The sequence below is a fragment of the Macrobrachium rosenbergii genome, chromosome 1 (assembly GCF_040412425.1).
Source record: "Macrobrachium rosenbergii isolate ZJJX-2024 chromosome 1, ASM4041242v1, whole genome shotgun sequence".
Classification (NCBI taxonomy): Eukaryota; Metazoa; Arthropoda; class Malacostraca; order Decapoda; family Palaemonidae; genus Macrobrachium; species Macrobrachium rosenbergii.
Genome location: NC_089741.1, coordinates 40,586,038 through 40,607,462, shown reverse-complemented (window position 1 = coordinate 40,607,462; position 21,425 = coordinate 40,586,038). Strand labels below are relative to the sequence as shown.

The 21,425-nt window shown below is 38.8% G+C and overlaps 1 protein-coding gene across 2 annotated transcripts in view; it reads left to right on the top strand.

Annotated features, from left to right (window-relative positions):
- The first annotated feature begins 210 nt into the window (after positions 1-210).
- The window catches only part of LOC136856054 (uncharacterized), a 479,906-nt gene continuing 458,691 nt past the window's right edge, over positions 211-21,425 (top strand). For both annotated transcript variants that reach the window (XM_067133743.1, XM_067133665.1), the window contains exon 1: positions 211-3,218. In XM_067133743.1, coding sequence (XP_066989844.1) covers positions 554-3,218 — 2,665 coding nt within the window. In that variant the 5' untranslated portion in view covers positions 211-553. The remainder of the gene's footprint in view (positions 3,219-21,425) is intronic.

Sequence of the window (21,425 nt, the reverse complement as noted above, 5' to 3'; positions counted from 1 at the left end):
ATAGGTGACTTCGCGGTATGCAGCGTGGAATGTTGATCACTTTCGCTGTACGGAGTTGTGCGTTTGTACGTAAGTGTGTGTTTGTGTATGTGTGTTGATGTGTGAGCGTTGGCGGCGGCCTGCACAGGGTGGTTTGGGGAACGCTCGGTCCCTCCCCACCCCCCGAAGATCTCTTAGTCCAAACACTACCGCCACCTGCAACTCAGTTGTACGTTTGGCTGCGTCTAGTGTAGACGCACGCGCCCTTTCCTCCTTGCTCGTGCGTCACGTGACGGGCGCGTAGAACATGACGAGGACCACTCTGTAAAAATAACCCCCCAAAATCAAGGATTACTCGTGGTTTGTGTCGTTGTGGCTTGAGATACTTACTTACTGGTGAATTGAAGTCACTGAGAAGCATAGTAGTAGCATTGCATTATTGTCGCTTTTGTGAATGAATGTTTTATTGGCTTTAACTACCTAACATGGTAAAGTATCTATCCAGAACTTGTACAAGACACCTCAGTGAAGCAAAAGCTTATGAGTGTATGATGTCAGTGCATCGGTGAGTGCCATGTTTAGAGGTGGGGGTTTGTGCTTGGCCGGCCCTGGGGACACGAATATCAACAAGGTGTCCCCTAGGATTCGGGCACTCCAGGACCGTCTCATGGATTCCCTGCCCTCCGACGGTGCCTGGGAGTGCCTCTCTCCTGCGCAGAGGGAGGCCATCATCGCCCTCCATCGGTCCAGGCTCGCTTCCACCGATGACTCGAGCGAGCACGGCGAACACGGCCACCACGGCGGGGCTGGCGGCAGGCCCAGCGCCCTCAAGAAGCAGACTCGAACCCAGGGGCTTCCCCGCTTCGGCCGCAGCCGCAGTTACGACGACCGCCTGGAGAGCGAGACCGACGACTCTGGCGTCCGCGGCGTCAACGGCACGAACAGCAGCGGCGCCGCGAGTCACGAGGACGACTCGAGCGACCAGGGCGTCAAGCGCGGGGGAGGAGGAGGAGGAGGAGGAGGAGGTCGCTTCGCCAAGGCGGCCAGCGCCGACAGAGCGACCAAACGCGACGTGAAGAACGAAATGCACGAACTCAATAACATGAAGAACATCAGAAAGACAGAGGTGGTGACTAACGGTTTCGGTAACGTGAACAAAATCATTTCCAAGCAGATGAACAAGTGCGGGGCGGTGCCCAATGGGACGTCCAATATTACCTTAGACTGTAGAAATGTGCAGGGCGAAAAGAGGCGTAGGTCGCGTATCGATGTGGATGGTGTGTTTAGGGACTGTAGTTTGGAAAGGAACTTAGAAGCGATGCGGGAAAGTAACACTTCTTCTTCTAAAAGGACTTCTGCTGGGAGTGATTCGCAACAAAATAGGGTGGGTATCAGTAGAAGGAACATTTTAGCTGACAACTACGTTAGTGAGAACAAACTCCATTCCCTAAAGGAGGTCAAAGAGACAGTCTCGTCCGAGGAGTACGACAGTGGGGTTAATTTTAAGAACGACGACAGCGTCGACGAATACATCAGAAACAGGCAGAAAGGTGGCTGTGATTTGAACCATCACGATTTCGAATCCGATCGGACGCCCAGAAGCGACAGCACCTCTCCGACGCTGCCCGTCAAGAGGGAGAGGTCCAATGACAAGCGTCCGAAGGGGGACGACCTCACGACAAGGAAGCCCTCCTCCGAGAAGGACCCCTTCGGAGGATGGGACCACGCGGGGGAAAAGATGGAGAAGACCAGGTCGCGGGAGAGGGAAGGAAGGTCAGTCATGTCGCACTCCTTAGATAAGCACTATCAGGAGAGGGCCAAGGCCAAGTCCGGCGGCGAGCCCCTGAAGAGCAACCTGAAAGTCGGTTACGGTGCCAAACTCAATTCCACTTTCGACTACCGCACGAATCTCAATCAAGATCAGATGAATAAATACAGTAGCAATTGGAATAACATGATATTAAGCTGCGACGTTCCTATCAAACCCTCCCAAACTCCCTCCAATGGGCGTGAGTCACGTTTTACTAAAAACGCCTCATCGGGTGCTATGACCCGAAGCACCGGGAATTTAGCCAATAAATCGGCCATGGCTGCCCAGAAAAAAGGGGACCCTGCTAATTGGGGTATGTCAGACCCAAGGAGGACGCCGAATGCGAGTCAAGACAGGTCTGCGGGCAAAAAGTACGTCAGGAGCAAAAGTCTAGATCGTAAGTACCTCGACGAGGACACGTCTGACGAAGACAGCGACTTCGAAACGCGTCGTCGAACGGAGAGGACCAGGAGGTATAATCGGAGTGGCCAGGAATGGGAAGTTGGGGGCGGTCGTCTTAGGCCAGACGATAAGATCAGGTTCAGGAGCAGGGAAATGCTCGACTACAAATACAATTACAACAACCAGAACATCAAACCGAAAGCCAAGAGTGCCTGGGACCTGTCGGGGCAGTCGAAGAGAGCCGAGGACGACTTCGACGAGTTCGAGGACGTAGGGTTTCGCACTCGAAGTGACTTCCGAAATCGCTGGCAAAGCGAGGACAGCGACGTCACCCGCCGCAAGAAAGTGAGCGACAGCAGCGGCGAGTTCAATCGAATGCAGTGGAATCGACGAAGCTGTGACTTCGAGCTGGACTACCCCAGCGAAGAGAGAGAGAGGAAGCTGAGCGAGAAGTCGGTCGAGTTCGACCGCAAGAGGTGGTATCGCCGCAGCTGCGACATCGACCAGGATTTCGAGTATCACAACAGACAGAGAAGAGAGGTCGAATTCGACGTCGATTGGGGTCGAAGGGCGTTAGAGCAGTATGACGACTTCGAACCGGAACCCGTGGTCAGCCCCAAAAGCAACAAGAAGAATCGCATCAGGATTGCCGAACAGCAGCAACAGCTGATGCAGGCGCACGACGTCGAGAGAATGAGTAAAGTGAGGTATGGCGATCCCCTGATAACAGACATGAGAAGGATGGAAGACGAGAACTGCAGGAAAATGAGAATGGAAGACGACAACTGCAGAAAGATGAGAATGGAGAACGAGAATGGCCGGCAGACTCGCATGGACGACTTCGGCGAACGCCGAATGCGTCTGGATGACATCCCCCCAGGGGGGCGCGTCCCCCAGCAGCAGCAGCGTCTGGACGACGACGCTGGAAGACGCACCAGGCTGGAAGAGCACTACCGGTCGAAAACCAGCATGGGGCACCATGGAAGGGAAAAACGAGAGAGAAGTAAAACTCCCCACCTGTTACGCGGTAAGCTTCGACTACTCAAATCCATCCTCTCCTTCTAGGGGAATATATATAAAACAAATAACATTCCAGTTTCATGGAATAGATACGGCAGCACACCTGTAGCGGTGAAGGGGCAGCTATCTTTGCAAAACACACCTGGCGCTCACACCCTCAGACAGATTCTGTCTCATGTATCCATACGCAAAAATGTACACACCGAATGAATGACTGCTTTCTTTGTCAGAGTTCCTGTCAATATTTTTTATCTTTCTGTGGTATCTGTCAGTGAAACTTTCTGTAGTTATTGTTTTGGAAATTGATGGGACGGGAGACACTCCCTCCCACACCCCATCGCCTTCTCCCCTCTGCTTCGGGTTTGAATGTTTAGCAAGATCGCTGCTTCTGGAAAAAAAAACTGCTGCTGCTGCTGCTGCTTTTCACTGCTGCTTTTTGAAGTAGAGGTTGGATTTGGGTAGTAATTATCTCGCTTACGTCGTAGCAACAACAGTAAAAACAACAACAGCAACAACGAACATGAAGAAATCAAAGACTCACGGATTCACTGTCTCTCTCACGAATACCCATTTCCGAAACGAAAGTGAGAGACAGACCTCCTCCTCCCCCCCCCACCGTCCACCTTACTGCGGAGGAGTTTGTTATCATTGTTCCCATAACGAAACGAAAAAAGAGGGGGAACAGAGAAAAAGAGGATTTACAGTCGAAGATGTTGCTCAGTGATTTACAAGACTTAGGCAAATTCCGAGACAATCATTTTCGCTGCTTTTACGTAAAAAAATAAGATGGTGAAGGAAATTGTCCCACTGAAACGAACGGATTTTTTATATTCGTGTGGTGTCATGACAAGGGAAACGATGTATATGTTATATGTAAACGAAATGATTTTTCAGAATGAATGGAGGACAGTCTTAACAGATGCAGTGTTCTGTAAAAGAAATATGAACAACGTGAATTCCAGTTGAAATATTTTAGAGCCTTCCCTTTTTGTATGGTGGAGAAATAACTATTTTTTCATGGTTCTTAGTGAGTCTTGTACATGCTATAAAAATGTGAATGATATAGTGTAAAAAAATACTGATGCTTATTTTTGTACATTTTTTGATAATTCAGCCATATGACGTATTTCCGTTGCATCCATTTTTTTTGTGCGATTAATAGGGCTGTGTACAGTACAGTAAGTATACAATTCATGTAAAGAAATAAATACTTCTAGATGCTGGTATCATCACACAATGTTTACACTTTTGTTGAAAACTTCTCTTTATACGTATCTGCCAGTAGGTGCTCCGTAACGTAACGACCTCTACAGCATTTCCATTGTATTAAATTTTTTATGTTTGTAAATAAGAGTATATGAAAATTTCATGTCTTTTTTTATATATATATTTTTTCCTAAATTGTCCTTTAAATAGTTTTATGTGAAACTCTGTAACATATGTAGATTTTGTCGACAATATATTGTTCCTTTTAGTTATGTTTTTTCATTTTGCTTCCTTTTTTTTTGATTGTCAGATTTTTTTTTTTTATCAAAAAGCAGAAGAGACAAGTTAGGATGGAAATTCACAATTTATTTAGCATAAAATCTCGATTGATTTGAAGATTTTTGTCGACGAGTATGATATTTTAAGTTGTAGCCTATTTGAAAGGCTTTTAAAATTTCCATGTGATGTCAGTAATATTTCTTGTATATATTTATCTTTCGTCCCACCCTGTCTCTCAGTTTTTGATATGTGAATATACTATCTTGGTAACGAGTAACTTCGTTGTATGAACTCTCTCTCTGCTTATGGTAATGATTTCCGGTTTATTTTAATGCGATTGTGTGTATTTACAGGTGTGCGCGCGTACACACACACACACACACACATATATATATATATAAAATATATGTATATATATACATATATTATATAAATAATAATATATATACACACACATATATATACACACACACACACACACACACACTAGCGCACGTTTAAATTCTGTCCAGAAACTAATAAACCCATTCTATAACTGAGACGTCGTTTAAGGGCGAGAGTTCGATATAACGAGGTTGCTCTGCCAAAAGTGGTCAGTGGAGGTGTGACGCGAGATTTCAAGATTGATGGGGGGGAGTGAGATGGGCGTACCCATCACTTTCCCTGGGGTCAGATCCCACTTTGTCCCTTTCGTTTGTATTCATTGGGCCTGCGTACCCATCCCTTAGGTCCTTTTTCAGTTAAGGGTCGTTGCATTTAGTGAAAGAAAAAGTTGATCGTTTCGTCCAAGGCTTTTGTTTAGAAATTGAAACAGTTTATAAGTTATCGGTAGTTTTTTAGGTTAAAAGGAAAATAATGATTTCCTCTGCTGGTTCTGTGTCAAAATGATGCCTTGCTAATGGTGGAAACTTTATGAGAAATTAAGAGTCAGCTGAGAAAAATTAACGTAATTATATACAATATTTAATTATAAATAACGCCTAGGCGTGATTACATGAAAAACAAACAAACAAATAAAAACATTGGACAGTGAACTCTGCTTGTTTGTATGACATTCTTCTAGATAAAAATGCATTATAATGTGAAGAGAAGTTATACCTTAAAAATCTTTAATAACTGTGTTTGTCAATATTGAAATATGAACACAAATTTCATAATGAGAAGATAAAACTATTACTGAAAATGATTTCTTTAAAATAGTCTGTATTAAACCTTAAAATATTCTGATAAAAATATTACTGAAAATGATTTCTCTAAAATAGTCTGTGTTAAACTTTAAAATATCTTTAGAATATAAGTATAGGAGACAGAAGTATTAAGTACTAAGCTGACAAAGGGCTGTACTTGAAAAAAAAGGAGTGAGAAAAAATGAAAGTATTTGACAATAGGTGCTTGATTCATTAGTGGTTTGGATTACTGATGAACTAAATTTACCATAGATATTGATGTAACAGATATCTGTAGATGCAAAAAAGGATAAAATCATATATAACATAATGCAATTCTTATTACAGATCAGTTAAAGTTGCCAGAGGTAACGTTGTTAATATTATAAAAAGAAGTGACTGAATAAAGCAACATAACTGTACAAATAACAAATTGCCCAGAGCTGATATTGTGAATGAGGTCACAATCTTAAAAGATTTTGTATGTTCTTCCTTCATTATCTTTATGTGAATCATGCAAAAGATTGTATTTGGTAAGTACAGAACTACAAATGAAAAGTTCCACGTGTATATAGATATGTTACAGAAAATATCCTGTAGTTATGAAATATCTTTCCAGATGTTTGGCAAGTTGAAATGGTCTTGGTAAAAACGTGTTTATGTTTTGCAAAGCAAGTTTTTTCTGAAATCTATCCAAAGAAAAAGTTAAAAGAACATACCTAATTGTCGATTGAGGGACATTTTTGTAAACAAAACACTGCAATGATATCCCTCCCTAATTCTAGTATCTGTTAAAAAATATTAGGTGTTTATAAGACACATTTCGAGTTAATTAAAACTTGTACCAGAGCTTAGGAGGCTGATGCAAGCTTCACTGCCTTACTGAGACCCATAAGTCATGGGTGAAGAAAGAGAAAGAAATTCTAAACAAAAAATGGAGATTGTTAAATTCTTTCATTCAATTTTTAATTTTTATATCATAGTTATTATTTCCGGGGCTCAGGTGATGACAAATGAGCTTTGGTGATGTACCGTGACTTAAAAAAAAAGACTTGAAAGTCACAAAACAGGAAGTGTGACTGTTCCACACACTCTCTCTCTCTCTCTCTCTCTCTCTCTCTCTCTCTCTCTCTCTCTCCAGAGCAACATATCCAAACTCCTGACTAAATTAATATTGGTCAACCTGAATGCGGGTAAGTATCCTATACAATGAAATATTAATTTGTGTGCTTTGGGATTTTTTTCCTTTTTCGGTGGTGTGGATTTCTTTAATCTTATTGCTTTTGGTGCTTACTTAGATGCTTATGCAATAGTTAGTGGAGTGAACTAATGTGTTGAGAATAAGCTTGCTTTAATTGTATACTTTTTTTTTATTGCTTTCGATTACTAACAACTAGATGGTGTTTTGGGATTGTCTTGGTTTGATGTACATAGTTACCTTAATTTTTTTTTTTTTTTCAGTTGTATCCTATTTTGATTCACTTAACGTCCATCTTTGGTTTAGTTTTGATAATCATGGTTCACGGTTTCATATAACCTTGATAAGTTTTGATTGGTGTTTGAGTGATAAAAACTCCCTTTGCTTCTCATATAGAAAGAGTTGTTCTGTCCGACTAAGAAGTGTTTGAGTGGTACAATAATTCTTTTTTTTTTTTTTTTTTTTGCATTGGTCTGTTAGTGCGTTTTAAAATGATTTCATTAAATGGAAATTTTTTCATTATGCAGGTCCTATGAATGTGTATATTTTAATGTGTATTTTTTGACTTGTATGACTGCGTATTTTTTTAATGATGTGTGAGTGAGTATCTATGTAATTTTGCGTACATATATAAGCTTATGAAGAGTTTGGTGACATAAACAAATGCGACAAAAATGAATATAGTTCGTATTATTAGTGGAATAACCACCTCGCCTGAAGCAAGCGTATATGTATGCGTGTACATTTAAAGACGGCAATAAGAAAATAGCACAGTGTATTTTCGTCGCTCATTTAGACCTTGTGTTGTGAAAACTCGTCTCGAAATACCATCTGCTTTTGGTCGGGATTACCTTGGGTAAGTCGATTTCATACGGCAATATAGTACAGAGGATGACATGTGTAATTGTTTGTCAATAATTCACCTCCTCCTCCTCCTCCCTCCTCCCCTCCCCTCCTCCTCCTCCTCCTCCTCCTCCTCCTCCTCCTCCTCCTCCTCCTCCTCCTCCCCAACAGCAACTCTCGGCTTGCATGTTAAAACGAAGGCCGGTGTAGACGAAGCGGTTTACGAAAACGAAGGTGATTCGAGGGTTTTTATTTTCATTATTATTATTTTTTTTTTCTTAATGAATATCTTGCTTTTTAAGAGAAGCTTCGTCCATTCCTGGCAACCGCTAAACCGCAGCGGTGAAACTGCTCGTAGGATGACCGCGACTACCGCACGCGGCCTTGTGTTTTTGGACTGACCGCCGCCGATGTTAACTGTGCAGTCGGAAAACATCACAGCAGATCGTGAAAGTCCTTTTTTTTTTTTTAATCCGCAGTTTGCTTTGATACGAATATATGTGTTTTATGCCGGGTGTGTTGTTTATTTTATGTATGTTTATTTATTTCTTTATTTATTAATTTATTTATTTATTTAGTTATTTATATATGTATTTAGTGGGAAAACATCTTACCAAATCGTGAAAGTCTTTTTTTTTATTCGTAGTTTGGCTATGATGCGAATAAGTGTTTTTTGGGCGAGTGTGTTATTTATTTATTTTTTGTATGTTTATTTATTTAATTATTTATTTATTTATTTATTTAATTGGAAAACATCATAGCGGATCGTGAAAGTCCTTTTTTCTCATTTTAATCCGTAGTTTGGCTTTTGTACCAATAGGCATTTTTTGGGCGGGTTATTTATTTATTTATTTATTTATTTATTTATTTATTTATTTATTTATTTATTTATTTATTTATTTATTTATTTATTTATTTATTTATTGATGGATTGATTGTTATCACGACAAGTCACTTTCGAGTTGGAGACATAAATTGCCTTTATTTCTCACATTCAGTTTCCTTCGCTAACCATCATCTTTGCTGATAATTTTATTATTTATTTTTGTTTAATTATGTCTTGAAGGTTATATTACAGATTAGAGGTTGAGATCATAAGGCAAACATTCAGATGTAATCAATTTTGTTCATATGAAGATTTCACAATTTAGTTGTTGAGATCATAAGGTAAAGAATCAAATGTAATTAATTCTGTTCATTTGAAGGTGAATACATGATTAATATGTTATGGAGGGAGTTCTGTCAATGTAAACCACAGTTAGGAAAGCGTAACTTTTGTGTTATATCTCGAATAAATGAATGACTTATAAAAGTCTACATAAATTAATTACTAATAAAAGTTCACGTAAATAAATAACTGATAAAAGTCCATATAAGTAAATTACTAATAAAAGTCTACATAAATAGATTGCTAATAAGTCTGCATATGTAAATCACTAATAAAATTCTACACAAGTTAATTACTAATAAAAGCCTTCATAAATAGATTGCTAATAAAAGTCTACAAGAATAAATTAGTAATGAAAGTCTACATAAATAGATTGCTAATAAAAGTCTACATAAATGAATTACTAATAAAAGTCTAAATAAATCAATTTTACTAATAAAAGTCTGCATAAATAAATTACTAATAAAAGTCTACATAAATAAATTAATGAGAAAAGTCTACATAAATAAATTAATGAAAAAAGTCTACATAAATAAATTGAATGACAAAAGTCTACAAATTAAATGAAAAGTTACTGATAAAAAAGTTTAAGTCTGCAAATAAAATGAGAAAAAGTCTACATAAATAGATTAATGAGAAAAGCCCACACAAATAAATTACTAGTAAAAGTCTACAAATGAATCACTAATAAAAGGTCTACATAAACGAATTAATGAGAAAAGTCTACAATAAATAAATTACTAATAAAGTCAACACTCAGAACTGCTGTGAGTGTATTACGATTCATCCAGCGAACACCAAATGTCATCGTTCAAACACCGAGCAGTCTTCTGCTCCGACTTTCTTCTCATTTTCATCATTCACACAAAAGGCAACAATGTCAACCCGACCTCTTCCTCCTCCTCCACCTCCTCCCGGTGCTGTGACGAGGTGGACATTTGGCTCCCAGTTCTGCAACGGACACCTGGTTTTCGGGGGCAAGGGGGGGGAGGGCGGGGGGGGAAGGAAGAGGTCTGCTGCCGGCAAGCCGGGCAGGTATATATACGAGTATATTCCCGAGGAGGATGAGGAGGTGGGACGGGGGAGGTCAACTGCCTGCCAGGTATATTCTTGAGCAGGATGAGAGGGGTGGGGAATTGGGAGGGGAGGGGGATGTTGGGAATGATGGTAGCTGGGGTTTGGGAGTTTGGGGATTGGGGGAGGCGCAAATGCTGAGAGGCAATGTAGTGAGAGAGAGAGAGAGAGATGATAAAAGAGAAAATAGAAGAAAGAGAGAAAAGATAAGAGAGAGAAAAAGAGAGAGAGAGAGAGAGAGAGAGAGAGGGGGTAGAGAGAGAGAGAGGTAGAGAGAGAGAGAGAGAGAGATGAAACAAGTAAAAGATAAAGACAGAAAGAAGAAAAAAATTCCTTGAGAGAAAAAATTGAGAGAGAGATGAAATAAGAGTAAGAGAGAGAGAGATGAAATAAGAGTAAAGATAGCAAGAAAGAGAGAAAAGTAAGAGAGAGAGTAAAAGATAGCAAGAGAAAAAAGTAAGAGAGAGAGAGAGAGAGAGAGAGAGAGAGAGAGAGAGAGATGAAATAAGAGTAAAAGATAGCAAGAGAGAGAGAGAGAGAGAAGAGTAAAAGATAGCAAGAAAGAGAGAAAAATAAGAGAGAGGGAGAGTAAGAGATAGCAAGAGAAAAAAGTAAGAGAGAGAGATGAAACGAGTTAAAGATAGCAAGAGAGAAAAAAGTAAGAGAGAGAGAGAGAGAAAGAGAGAATCAGGGGAAAGAAGGGAGATAGGGAAGGGGGTTATAAGAAGGGGAGAGTGGCTTTAGCAGGATTGTTGACGAGTTGGAAGAAGAATTTGACTTCAGAGTCAAGAGTTCACGGTGCCTATGGTTGCGAGACGCGGGGATATTATGAATTACTTTCCAGGTTGTGCAATGACGAAGTATTTCTCCCTTTTATATTATAAGGAAATTGGTGATTTCGGTCACAAGAAGCCTGTAAGTAAATTGAAATGGGTATGGGAGACGTGGTCGTTTTGAAGTCTCTGAAAGAGTGTGGAGGCTTTTTATGCTTGATGGTAAATTATGCTTGTGTCTGTAAGTCGGAAAACATGATAATTTTTACTTTCAAATGGATGTGTGGCATTATATATATATGTGTGTTGGAAAATATGATAATTTTTGCTTTTAAATGGATGTGTGGTTATTATATATACATATATATATATATATATATATATATATATATATATATATATATATATATATATAAAATATATAAATAGATAGATAGATAGATATATTTTTATTTATTTATTTATTTATGTATATATGTATTTGTATATGTATGTGTGTGTATCAAGGTTTGCATGTGCAAGCAGTACTGTGGACTAGGAAAGATATACACAAATAAGTGCTCACATAAAACACTTACACACGTGAATATTTATATATATATTTATATATATACATACATAAAATGGATAGATAAATATATATTATATATATATATATATATATATATATATATATATATATATATATATATATATATATATATATATAATATATATACATACATCTAACAGTGGTGCATGTGGGTTGGCTAAGGGGAATTTAGAACCCATTGAAGGACCCATTTCAGGAGCTGATACGAGAAGGGGAACACACGACTTATAGGTAACGTGTCCTAGAGGATTCCTATGAATAGCTTGGACGTTATATGACAATTGATCTGAGGGCGTGACTCCTCCCCCGTACGAGTCACAGTATCACGCTCGTGTATGTGGAGAGAGAGAGAATTGAGCTTCATGAGGTGAAATTCAGTTACCAAATCAGTGAGTAAATGTGGTATTTGTACATCAAAATATCAGGGAAAGATTTTGTTAAAAAGAGAGAGAGAGAGAGATTTGATCTTGATGAGGTGAAATTCAGTTACCAAATCAGTGAGTAAATGTGGTATTTGTACATCAGAATATCTTGGAAAGATTTTGTTAGAAGAGAGAGAGAGAGAGAGAGAGAGAGAGAGAGAGAGAGAGAGAGAGAGAGAGAGAGAGAGAGAGAGATTTGATCTTGATGAGGTGAAATTCAGTTACCAAATGAGTGAGTAAATGTGGTATTCAAATAAATCAGAATATCATGGAAAGATTTTGTTAAAGAGAGAGAGAGAGAGAGAGAGAGAGAGAGAGAGAGAGAGAGAGAGAGAGAGAAATTACTCTTGATGAGGTGAAGTCATTTTCCAAATCAGTGGAAAGATTTCTTTACAACTAGGAAAAGAGAGAGAAAGAGAGAGAGAGAAATTGTCTGATGAGGTGGAAGCCATTCTTCAAATCAGTGGAAAGATTTCTACAACTAGGAAAAGAGAGAGAGAGAGAGAGAGAGAGAGAGAGAGAGAGAGAGAGAGAGAGAGAGAAATTGCTCTGATGAGGTGAAGTCATTTTCCAAATCAGTGAAAGATTTACAACTAGGAAAAGAGAGAGACAGAGAGAGAGAGAGAGAGAGAGAGAGAGAGATATAGATTAAATTAATCCTGCTGAGGTGAAAAATCATTTGCAAAAATAAGAATAAATGCAATGGATGAATTAACAATGTTAGAAAGAAAAAAATGGAGGCTCATCTGTCAAAATCAATGACGTAATACGGGAATATAGCGATATTACAAGGAAGACGCAGGAAGCAAGCACGAGATGAAGAGAGGAGGAGGAGGAGGAGTAATGAAGCAGGAAAGGAAGAGGGAGTGGTTTTTCCTCTTCCTTCTCCTCCTCCTCCTCCTCTCCTTCTTCATCTTATGAAATGAGTGAACGGGGAGAAATAATCATTATGAAGGAAACCGTAGGGTTCTCACACCCGTGGCCCTCACCTTTCGAGACTTTCTCATTTGGGAGAGAGGAGAGAGGCCCGCCTCTCTCTCTCTCTCTCTCTCTCTCTCTCTCTCTCTCTCTCTCTCGTCTGACTTGCCTTATGCTTCTTGCATTAGCCTTTCATTAAATAATTTGTTAATGATTAATCATTGACTAATTATATTGCTGGTACGGAAATCATATTGCATTTTGTCTTTTCATCATTCTCTCTCTCTCTCTCTCTCTAAGTTTATCTATAAATTATTTTTTCTTATATTGCTGGTTAGGAAATCATATCCCATTTTACCTTTCATTACCTCTCTCTCTCTCTCTCTCTCTCTCTCTCTCTCTCTCTCTTATCTTATCTGACTTACCACATTCTTCTTGCATTAGCTTTTTATTGTTTTAGTATATCTCTTAATGATTCATTACTGACTTTGTATTGCATTGCTGATATTGAAATTGCATGCATTGTAATTCTCGTTCTCCTTGTTCTGTGTCTCTTGTTATGTAATTGTGTCATTGTCAGCGTTATTTTCTTTTCATTGCTAATTAACCAATTCTTTTTCTCTTTTCGTCTCTCGTTCTTCGATTTTCCATTTGACCAATTCTTCAAGTTTAGAGTTGACTTTGTTTATATCCCATTCTTCAGCTCTGACGAGAGTATTCGCGGAGGTGTGTACTGAATTACACAGACGCTATTCACCTGTGAAATAAAAGAGGATAATTTATTTTTATGCATTGCCGTTCCTGGGTTCCGGTTCATTGAGGGGGTTTCTCTCTCTCTCTCTCTCTCTCTCTCTCTCTCTAGTAAAGACTCTCTCTAACAAAAAGCAAGCTCACTCTCTCTCTCTCTCTCTCTCAAACCTACATGATGTTTAAGAGCAATAGTCCATGCTAGCACAATGCCTGCTTCACTTAATCTCTCTCTCTCTCTCTCTCTCTCTCTCTCTCTCTCTCTCTCTCTCTCTCTCTCTCTCTCAAACCTGCATAATGTTTAAGAGCAATATTCCATGCTAGCACAATGCCTGCTTCACTAAACTCTCTCTCTCTCTCTCTCTCTCTCTCTCTCTCTCTCTCTCTCTCTCTCTCTCTCTCTCGAACACGCACTTACGGTATGTTCATGGGCAATAGTCCATGCTACCACAATGCCAGCTTCACTTAACCTCTCCTCTCTCTCTCTCTCTCTCTCTCTCTCTCTCTCTCTCTCTCTCTCTCTCTCTTCGGAAAACGCCGCTACAATTCACATCCTTATGGCTGTGATGACGTCACCGTTACGAAATTTGCATTGTGGCGCCGAGCTGCAACAATATGCCACAAACACAATAACTCTGTTTCCGGCCCTCTACCTCCGCCCGCCCTTAGGCTCTCTCTCTCTCTCTCTCTCTCTCTCTCTCTCTCTCTCTCTCTCTCTCTCTCTCTCTCTCTGTTCTGGTGGCATTATTAAGCATTTAAGTCAAGAGTCAGTGGTCAAGACATCTCTGTGAAATGTGAAAGCAAATTTGATGCTGATGTAAAGTCAACATCACTGTTGGATCTATTAAAAACATACTGTAATTCATCAGTGAATTCTTCACTCTCGAGTGATTCAAATTTTAAATTTAAATCTAAAATGTGTCACTAGAAATAATTTGATATAACTTTTTCGTGATCTTAAATGGAAAAATAAAGTGGGCAGTAGTATGTATGTAGCTTATTGCTATATGCAGGAAGATTTCGCCAACTTGATCAGTTGGTCTCTTCAGCCTGAATAAACATTGAAATGATAATATATTTAGGCCAACATCTATTCTATTTTTCAAAGATCTTGTCGTAAATGTATTATTATTATTATTATTTCTACGTTTATTCTGCCTGAAGAGGTCAACTGATCAAGTTGGCGAAAGCTTCCTGTATATAGCAATATATTACATACATACTACTGCGGACTTTTTTTTTCCAAATAAGAAATAAATTTATCAATAGTGAATTTTCTTGTAAAATCCAGTTCCAAAAATGAAGTCATGTCGGTCGTGGAGCGATGGAAAAAAAGTTTATCCAAGAATGAACAGTTATGGAATAAAAAATACTTAGTCCAACATCAAATGCGTCAGTCTTTATAAACGAGGACACAGCTGAAATAAAAAAAAAAGAAAAACTCTTCTAAAACAAAACACACACACACGATTCTGACAAGTAAGACAAGTACAACGCTATTTTTTTTTTTTTTTGTACAACAGTAAACCAGGACACGGCTGAAAATAAAAACTGCACTGCTAAAAAAAAAAAAAAAACACGTCTGTGACAAGAAAAGAAAATTTTTTTTTTTGTTTGGATTCTCCTCGCGCTAACGGAATGCGGCAGACTTTTTTTTTTTTTAAACCATAGATCGTGGGAGCTCGTATGAATGGCTTGCTCTGAAACTCCTTCGATTAGGTTTCTGGACATCCTGCACGTGAGGGAGGCGAGCCAGCCCTCCTCCTCCTCCTCCTCCTCCTCCTCCTCCTCCTCCTCCTCCTCCTCCTCCTCCTCCTCCTCCTCCTCCATTCATTTTGCTGGCAGTCCCTTGTCTCCTTCCTCATTCCTGTCGTTGTTTTAAACTCCGACTCGACGGCTCTAAGAAAAAATACACATGCATAAAATAATCAGGTATTTGAGTCTCTCTCTCTCTCTCTCTCTCTCTCTCTCTCTCTCTCTCTCTCTCTCTGCTTGCATCATGGTTAGCTTCTAATTCATCTCTAAAACATAAAAATAAAATTAATACAAAAACCGCAAACCTCCACCCTCTCTCTCTCTCTCTCTCTCTCTCTCTCTCTCTCTCTCTCTCTCTCTCTCTCTCTCAGACTCACTACATTGATATTACTTCAGTTTAAGAATACAAGCTTAATTTCATAAATAAGAGAGAGAGAGAGAGAGAGGGGAATCTTACGAATATCTTATAAATGGGTTCAACTCGGTGAGGTAATGAGTTCCTCGTGTAGGCTGTACGTTTTAGTCATTCGGACGTGTAGGTTAGAGAGAGAAAGAGAGAGAGAGAGAGAGAATGTTTAGTGAAGCTAGCATTGTGTTAGAATGGTCTATTGCTCGTAAACATCACGTAGGTTAGAGAGAGAGAGAGAGAGAGAGAGTGTGTGTATATAGTGAAGCTAGCATTGTGCTAGAATGCTCTATTGCTCTTAAACATCACGTAGGTTTGAGAGAGAGAGAGAGAGAGAGAGAGAGAGCTTTGAGAGCTTTCTAGGGAAGTGGCTCACCGTTCAGAGGAAGTTGAGTCTTCACGGAATGACAAAAACAGGAGGCTTCTTGCGAAACTCTTCTTCTTCTTCTTCTTCTTGTGTGGCGTTGTTGCGTTCTTCTTCTTCTGCCTAATTGTCATACTCTTCCCCGCAGAACGTCTCTTCCTGTTAGAAGCAGCGCCGAGAGACGTCTCTCTTTTCCCTCGTCTCTTTTGTCTCTTGTTCGAAAGATTTGAGGACGCTATCTTCATATATATGGGTGAACGGCAGCCCTTTATAGAGTAAATGTGCCTCGCTGTCGAACTCCTCAGTTCCAGAGGACCTTTATTCCTCACACCGCTGGACTATGGAGTAGTCTCCCTGAGGATGTTGTACAACTGGAACCTCAAGCGAAAGATGCAGTTCACCTCGTATTTTAATAATTTATTTATTTTATTAATCTGTTTATATATTGATTCATTAATTTATCTTTTTTCTCTTTTAATAAATGATCTCTTCTTTCGGTATTTCCCGTTATCTTCTGTTACTTCTTTCAAATGAACACTATATTCTTTGGTTGCCTGGATTGCACGTCAGAATAATAATAATAATAATAATAATAATAATAATAATAATAATAATAATAAAAAGTTGCTCTTAATGCCCTACTCTTGTCTTTACAAATTGGTAAAAGATTTTTAAGGGCCAAAATACGAACAGAAATTAGTCATTTGAAAATTGAATTTTCAGTCTTTGATTGAATTCAAGACGTTTAACGCCTTATTCCATGCATACACAGAATGTCACTCACACTTGCAACGTGACTTCGGAGTCTGGTGCAGGAGCAATGGGTCAGAATGAGACCCGAAAATCCAATAGACTAAGAGAAATGGTCTCGAGTTTGAGAAGAGGAAAATATCAGACGGAATCCAGAGAAATATAAAAATTCTCTTTAATAGGTCTGAAATTGGTGTAGTGTAGGCTGCGCACAGGAGAGAGAGAGAGAGAGAGAGAGAGAGAGAGAGAGAGAGAGAGAGAGAGAGAGAGAGGTAAAATTTGGGATGATGTCAGTGGTTCCGTTAATTCGTGTTCCTTATCGTACCCAAGCGTTAAGGCCTCTGACACCTTCCCCACGCTCTCTCTCTCTCTCTCTCTCTCTCTCTCTCTCTCTCTCTCTCTCTCTCTCTCACAACCGAATAGATATTCTCATTCTCATGACGACATTTCCTTGTAAAAAAAAAATCAAGTGTGCCTCTGTTGACTTCAAGAAATGAATCACGAAGCTGGTTGTTAGTTGGCTGTTGTGGCTGCAGCTCGGCCATGGGAGAGAGAAAGTGAAAGAGAGAGAGAGAGAGAAAAAAAAAATTAATACCAGAATGAATAGCAAGGCCTCGGCGGAATGATCCTCACCCGGCGTATAGGTAAGACCATTCATCAGATATTATCTCTCTCTCTCTCTCTCTCTCTCTCTCTCTCTCTCTCTCTCTCTCTCTCTCTCTCTCTCTCATGAAAAAATCTTTATCTCGGTATCTCCAGCGTGTCCCGTTTTTAGCTGCAAGCGTCGTAGCGTATAGACACATCTGATAACAGTTTTAAAAGAATCTTTTCTTTTATCGTCGTCATTACTGAAGGCGGAGCTGGAAGATTGCCGTTATCATATATATATATATATATATATATATATATATATATATATATATATATATATATATATATATATATGCCGTATATATATATATATATTATATATATATATATATATATATATATATATATATATATATATATATATATATATATATATATATATATATATATATATAAAAAAAGTTGGTATCAGGTATTTTTTTCAAGTATTGGGCATTCAGGGATTAAAGAATGAATGAATATAAGTTTGTGTGTATGATTTTGTAAAGAAAGCGATAAAGAGAGAGAGCAGAACGGTAAGAGAGAGAGAGAGAGAGAGAGAGAGAGAGAGAGAGAGAGAGGGTGGTGGTGGTGGCTTGATCGACGTTTTGGTATGTTATCATAATAGCAGCTGTTATTATTATTATTATTATTATTATTATTATTATTATTATTATTATTATTATTATTATTCAAGATTCACAAGAGGATATTAACTTACAAAAGAAGAAAGTAGAAAATAGCAGATAAATAAATATGAATAACTTTGAGGAGTTGATGATTGAAACGACTCGGGATGGAAGGATTGACGTAGGTGTGGGCGGACGAGGGGAGTGGGGGGGCGTTATGTGGGGGTGGGGGAGGGGCTACTTGATGAGTTGTGGGTGGAGTGCTACCAACTGGCCTTAATTGCATATGTGGAATGACCCCTTCTCCAGCTACTGGCTGTGAATGCAGCAACGGCCCGAGACGCCCTCTCTCTCTCTCTCTCTCTCTCTCTCTCTCTCTCTCTCTCTCTCTCTCTCTCTCATCTTCATTTTTTAGTTTACTTTTCTGTCGCACTGTCTGAGGAGAATTTTCTCTCTCTCTCTCTCTCTCTCTCTCTCTCTCTCTCTCTCTCTCTCTCTCTCTCTCTCTCTCTCATTATCAGTTTTTAGTTTACCCTTAGTTTACTGTTCTCTCGCTCTGTGTCTGAGGAGAATTCTCTCTCTTTCTATATATATCTCCCTCTCTGTCTCTGTGTTTCGTTTTCCAGTTTTTTATTTACTATTCCCTCTCTCTCTCGCTCTCATTTTCCAGTTTTTCATTTACCGTTCTTTATCTCTATGTTTCTCGGAATCTCTCTCTCTCTCTCTCTCTCTCTCTCTCTCTCTCTCTCTCTCTCTCTCTCTCTCTCTTTTCAGTTTTTCATTTTATTATTCTCTCGCACTGTATGCTTTTGAGAATCTCTCTCTCTCTCTCTCTCTCTCTCTCTCTCTCTCTCTCTCTCTCTCTCTCTCTCTCTCATACATTTTTCATGCCACATTGTTGCAAGTAGAGCATTGACAATAGTTTAATGCTTTACACGCTTGGCATTTCATCCATAACTAATTCATTTTTTTTCCTAACTTAGTTACTGTCCACTTGTCTTTAGAAAGTTAAGAATGAAGTAACTCGGAACGGCATGGTAACTTCATCTGCCATGCAATCTTGTTTTACTGTTAGGATTCCCTGTTTCGATAAATGTTTTACTTTGAATTTCTTAAAATATTAGCTTTTTTAAGTAACTTTGGTTATAGATCATGCTTTATGATATTATTTAAAAAAAAAAAAGTAACAGATACGCCGAAGTTTCTTCGGCGCAATCGAGTTTTCTGTACAGCCGTTACAGCGTATATTCAAGGCCACCAATAATAGATCTATCTTTCGGTGGTCTCGGTATATTGCTGTATGAGCCGCGGCCCATGAAACTTTAACCACGGCCTGGTGGTGGCCTATTCTATATCGTTGCCAGAAGCACGATTATGGCTAACTTTAACCTTAAATAAAATGAAAACGACTGAGGCGAGAGGGTTGCAATTTGGTATGTTAGATGATTGGAGGGTGGATGATCAACATACCAATTTGCAGCCCCCTAGCCTCAGTAGTTTTTAAGAGCTGAGGGCGGAAAGAATAAAGTGCGGATGGACACACAAAACCGGCACAATAGTTTTCTTTTACAGAAAGCCAAAAACGGTTTAATGCGTATTCTTGTTCAAAAAATCAGATTTTATAAGTATTCTGGTACAGAAAGTTTAATAAATATTTTCCTTTTAAATGGGGCTGATTAAGTATTCCAAGTCAAAGATATTTAAACACTTATTCTAATTGAGAAAATATTTTGGATAAATATTAGCTGATGACAACACTTTTTCACACAAATTGAAAAATGAAAACTGCTTTGTATTGTGACAGAATATGACCTATGCATGATGATTATGATGATTATGATGATAATTGGTACTGAGGTAGCTGTCAGTAGATGTGAAATTCGTATGTATCAGTCATTATGAAATTCATATGTATTAATCACTTGAAATTCATATGTATTAGTCACTTGAAATTCGTATGTATTAGTCACATGAAATTCATATGTATTACACTGTACGTTTTATAGCATACATTCAGCATCTTCAAATAATTTCTCTTTTTCACTTTAAAGGTGAAAAAGACATTGTTTTATGCCCAGTAAATCAAAGCTGGGTTTGTCAAGTGCCTTGTAATAATAATAATAATAATAATAATAATAATAATAATAATAATAATAATAATAATAATAATAATACCTTCGTGTTTAATTCACTGGAAAATCTTTTTCATGATATTCAATTGTGTTCAGAGTATAATGGATGTCGCCTTTGTCTAAAATGTGGGCGACAATACTCAGAATCTCCTTAAACCCTTCATTATTTATAATTATCCACCTGTCACAGAGAGAGAGAGAGAGAGAGAGAGAGAGAGAGAGAGAGAGAGAGAGAGAATCATTATATGAAATCTCGGTATACTTGAATGGAATAATGAATGATTAATGCAACTAAATGTTTTTTGCAAACGTTTTTGAGAGAGAGAGAGATATTAATATTATGAAATCTAGTTGTACCAGGATGGAATGAAGAATGATAAATGTTGGTAAATATTTTTGCAAACTTTTGAGAGAGAGAGAGAGAGAGAGAGAGAGAGAGAGAGAGAGAGAGAGAGAGAGATTCATCTCATGAAATCCACTTGTACGAGGATTGAATGAAGAATAATGACTAATCCCATTGAATATTTTTGCAAACATTTTCAACCCCCTGTAAACAAAGAAAACATTTACTGTTCACTAACTGACCGTTATATTAAGGCCATAAGCTTTCAGTAACTGCAACTAAATCATTTGTCACGTCTAAATTACCTAATTCCTGTGACTAATCTTTTTAAACTTCCTCTGAGTCCCGTATTTTTTTCTGTTAGTGTTTGACGCCGTGTTTCCCGAATCGAATAGACCTTGGCCAATTCGATAAGGAAGGAATTGGTTCTCCCATGCGTGTTGGTTGGGTGAAAAGAGAGAGAGAGAGAGAGAGAGAGAGAGAGAGAGAGAGAGACTGACTCACTATATGAAATCGCGGTGTACAAGGATGCATGGAATAAAGAATGATCAGTGTAACTAAATATTTGTGCAAACGATTTTGAGAGAGAAAGAGAGAGAGAGAGAGAGAGAGAGAAATGAAAAGTACTCTCAATAAGCGTTCATGGGCGGGAGAGAGAGTGAGAGAGAAATGCGTTCAATAAGCATTCAGGGGTGGGAGAGAGAAAGAGAGAGAGATACATTCAATACGCGTTCAAGTGTGGGATGGAGAGAGAGAGAGAGAAAGAGAGAGAGAGTACACCTTATAAGCGTTCAGGTAGCGTTCTCTAAACTCCTTGGC